A 4,200-nucleotide genomic window follows, 5' to 3' on the forward strand; every position below is an offset into this window, starting at 1 on the left:
ACCGCGGAAGATGGCGGCGACCTCGGCGCCCCCGCGGCCTCGTCGCCGCTCTCCTCCCAGTCGGACATCCCCACTACGCGACGCGCGTAGCGTGCCCTGCTGTCCTATAGGCTGTGAGCGCACTGATTGGCCAGCGCCAGTGGCTCTCCGATTAGCGATTGGCTGGCTTCTGGGACGGCGCGCGGCTAGGGGAGCCTATGGCCGCTCCTGCCCGGGCTGAGTCCCCGCCCTCGCAGTGCTCAGGCGCTGTGGCTGCGCGACCGTTGGAGGTGGCTTCGTAGTTCAGGGGGTCTCTCTGTGAGCTGTCCGGGCCCAGCTCGAGTTCCTGTGGGGCTGGCAAGTGCAGCTTGTGTAGGGCCACGCTGCTGGCGGAATCTGGCCTCCTGTGGAGCCTCTTCTGGACAGCCTGTGCCAGCGTTTGGTCACTGTCACAGTAAAAAACAAAAAAACAAAACAAACAAAAAAAGCCGAAAAAACACCAAAACTGAAAAGCATAAAAAACTCAGCATTCATGTTCAGTGTCACTGCAGAAGGAGCCAGGCAAGGAAGGCAGCTCCCAGCCCTCACAGTGCAGTTCCAAGGGCCTCGTGCAACAGGTAGGGCAGTTGCTGCGGGCTCCTCACACATTGCCCGTTTCACAGCCCAGCTAAATCCTGAACTGCTGCCTCCAAAACTTCAGTAAGCTCTGCTGTAAATGGTTACCAGAAACGGGGCTGTTACGTCCATATTTACACCAGCAAACTTCTGTTGTGGTATTTTTGCCACAAAAAGATGTAGTTTTTTAATGTAAAGAACAACCACAAAAAGCACACGCACACAAAACATGAGTGATACTTTCCAAATGATTTTTATTAACAACAATATGGATTCAACTTTGTCAAGAAGTTACAATTAACATTGTAATGTACTGGCTAATGCCCCTGCAGGGTCAGTGGTAACAGCTTTCATATAACCTTACCCTGTTGCCAAACTGGTATTTTATCTTGCAAAGAAGTAAAAAATGCTTCCAATAGCAGGTGATGTTGAGTATGTCTGGAATTGTCCTGTGCATAGCTCGGGTACAGCCACATCTGTGTCCAGATGAACGAACAGGAAAATAATACATGCTTCCACTGACCCTGCGGGGCACAATTCTTATTTCAAAAACCAGTTTTTAGACAGTGACAGCACTTTGTGTGATGTTGTAATCCATTTGAATTAAGTCGATTAACACACTTGGAAAAAAAAAAAAAAAGTGAAGCAGAAGTATCTGGGGCAAATTCTTTTCTGACCTGTATCTCATTCAAACCTAATGATTCTGTAAGTAATCCAAAAGGATTGCATGACATGTGAGTCAGGACAAAAGTTGGCCCAGAGAGGCAAGTTCATTCCTGGTATAGGTGGGTTCAGTTCCTTTAAGGTCAGCAGAACTGAGCCTGATTATCTCAGCGAAGGCTGAACTTCACCCAGCTGGGAAGAGAATTCATTGAAGTCAGTGAAGCCATCCAAGGATGAATTTAGCCCCAGGTCTTTAAATTTTTATTTTTTTTTTTTCATTCCTTTGCTGTTATATTTCTTTTCCCCCTTACTCCTCTTTTCTGATTATTTTCCTTTCCTATGTGCTTTTTTAAAATGTTCCTTCTTCCCTTTTTACATCGGTACTTTGTGCGTTATCTCTTATATAGTCAATGTGACATGGGTAAATTCAGCTAAGTATTACTTTCCTCAGGAAATAATTGGAATATTACCATTTTCACTTTAAACAGATGCCCAACAAAGTAAGCATTTGAATCTGAGCTCTCGATTCAAGAAAAATTCTTACTGAATTTGGTAGAATTTTTGATTGAGTAAGGATTACAGGTCTCAATCCAGAAATACTACTGTACTTCAGATGTTCTTCTACATCAGCAATTCAGTATGATTTGACTTACTACAGAAGAGCAGGTGAATTGCTCATCACTGTACTGTAATGAGAGCAGTCACTTTAGGTAGTATTAATTTGAAAATCTGTAACAACCGTGGGCATTGTGAATAAAAGTGTATGATCTTTGCAATCTTGAACCCTAGGCTAAAACACTATATTCATATTTAAATAAAAAGTATAGATCATATAAGCCAGGAACAAATACAAATTCTTAAAGAAATAATCATCATCAAAACTATTCTTTTCGGTTCTCTCTTCAATCGAATACAAGAAACTTACTGATCAGAAAACAGTTATTTGGATAAAGCTTAATTCCTGAAGCCTTTATCAGGTTCAAATTCTCTCTTCAGCAACCCTCTAAAGGATTGCAAGTCAGAAAAAATTTTAGTCCTCTGTCCCTAATCATAAGAAATTAGCTATCATGAGCTTGAATTTAATAAGCAGCTCAAGACAAGACTTGAAAAGCCAGACAGGTCATTCTTTTGTGAAACCAATGAATGACTGTCAGTCATGACATTGTTGTTTAAAGAGAGAGTGCAGAAACAGGAAATTCCCGATGATGAAATATGAGAAAAGCTTATAAAAATCCCAACAAACAATTTTTCATCTCCATAATTTCATATAGCCACTACTCTTTCTATTTTCTATCAATATTATGTTAAAAAAAATTCTATATGATAAGACTTGCAGCTACAAAAATAATAATGGTGAGCATAAAAGAGAAAAAAAATCAGGTTTTTAAGCCATGATTTGAAAAGATACGATATTCTGGATTTATTATTACTTTGTAAAGACATTAACATTTTCATACATAATTTATAGAATTCATTATTTTGTGCACAACATTGTATTAAATAAATTAACTTAAAATTAGAAGGACTCAAGCATGTCATTTAAGGCAAAAATACCAAGTTTCTGTGAGATAAATTATCAGCAAAACCTGAGGCCCTGCTTCTGGTACTGGATGTGTACAGTCAGAGCCAAAGCTAAGTCCTCCCACTGCCTCCTTCCTGGCTCAGTGGGAGGCAGTGATCAGCTCGTGCAGGCAAAGGTGGAAGATTGGAGGCCAATTCGTGATGCCTTTAGTTTCTGTCCCATCAAGGAGGGGAGAAGAGTTTTGTTACTGACACATGTTGCTATGTGCCTCATGTCGTGCTCCTGAGCTGAACCTAAGGGTGGGTGTATGCTTAGGCTGGCAGGAGGCTTCTATAAAAGGCAAGAAAGGCACCATAAACCACTCAGAAAAAAAAGAAAGAAAAGCCTAAAAACTTGTAAGTTTTAAAATTTTGAATTGTACTTTAAACTTTCAAATATGCCTGGATGAACTGCAGACATTCAAATAAGTTAAATGAATGCAAAGGTGGAAAAAATCTATTTATCCTCACAAAATTACTATTGTAAGCAGGTTTTTGTATAACCAGACTGCACATTAAAGAAAACAGGAAAGGCTGAATGTGGTAAATTATATGGCAAATCAGTGGTGAGGAAATTGTGCTTCAAGGCGTCTTTCAGGATTTAACAGCTGAAGTTTGCTCTGGCGTGAGCCGTGGAGCACAGTGTACCATCCATGGACCCCACATAATGACACAATATATACACTCTACAGTTTGCATGTACTTTCACATAATAAGATTATCATGTAATATCCAGGAATACTTTTGTAAAGGAAATATGGAAATATGTAAAGGAAATTACAATGGTTTCATAGTAAACAGATCAAGTCCTTCACAATACAATCTACAGCATTTAGCCATGATTAAGACTGGAGTGACATTTTTGATGTACATAGTAAGTTCCCAGCAGGTCTGGGCCTTGAGAGAACACTGCCCTGAGTGAGCTGGCACTGGCACCCCCATACATTCACTGTTCCTGCTGCTAGAAGGAAACTGAGCCCAAGTCAGGTTGTCTACAAGGTTGTGGTGCAGGTAGGGTATGAATTTGGGAGGAGGCAACACATAGAAACCTTGTTCAGCTGGGAAAAATGAAAGCCTGGTTAGGCTCTGTGTGGGTTCTTCCAGTGGTGAAGCCTTGCTGGGGATGTGCAGATAGGCACTAACACTGCTCCCGCATGTCAGCAGAAGCAAAGTGTAGGTAGGATAAGAAAAAAGAGGATGTATCAAGCAGGAATGCTCAGTCTGATGTTGACTTCTAATTTTTGAATTTTAAGCCTCAGGTTTTAGGAGGAAAGAGTCTGAAGGTCCTCTACTGGAAACCTTGTAAGAAATGACTGTGGTTGGGACAAAGTTTTGAGCTATAAAAGCCAGACCAATACTCTCTCTCTCCTCCTCACATTCTAT

At 41.0% G+C, this 4,200-nt stretch overlaps 1 protein-coding gene across 1 annotated transcript in view; it reads right to left on the reverse strand.

The window, feature by feature from the left end:
• Positions 1-68, reverse strand: part of DDX43 (DEAD-box helicase 43) — a 19,567-nt gene extending 19,499 nt beyond the window's left edge. Inside the window, exon 1 of the mRNA XM_019613579.2 lies at positions 3-68. Coding sequence (XP_019469124.2) covers positions 3-68 — 66 coding nt within the window. The remainder of the gene's footprint in view (positions 1-2) is intronic.
• Between the last annotated feature and the right edge of the window lie 4,132 nt (positions 69-4,200).

Source organism: Meleagris gallopavo, chromosome 2, assembly GCF_000146605.3.
Source record: "Meleagris gallopavo isolate NT-WF06-2002-E0010 breed Aviagen turkey brand Nicholas breeding stock chromosome 2, Turkey_5.1, whole genome shotgun sequence".
Classification (NCBI taxonomy): domain Eukaryota; kingdom Metazoa; phylum Chordata; class Aves; order Galliformes; family Phasianidae; genus Meleagris; species Meleagris gallopavo.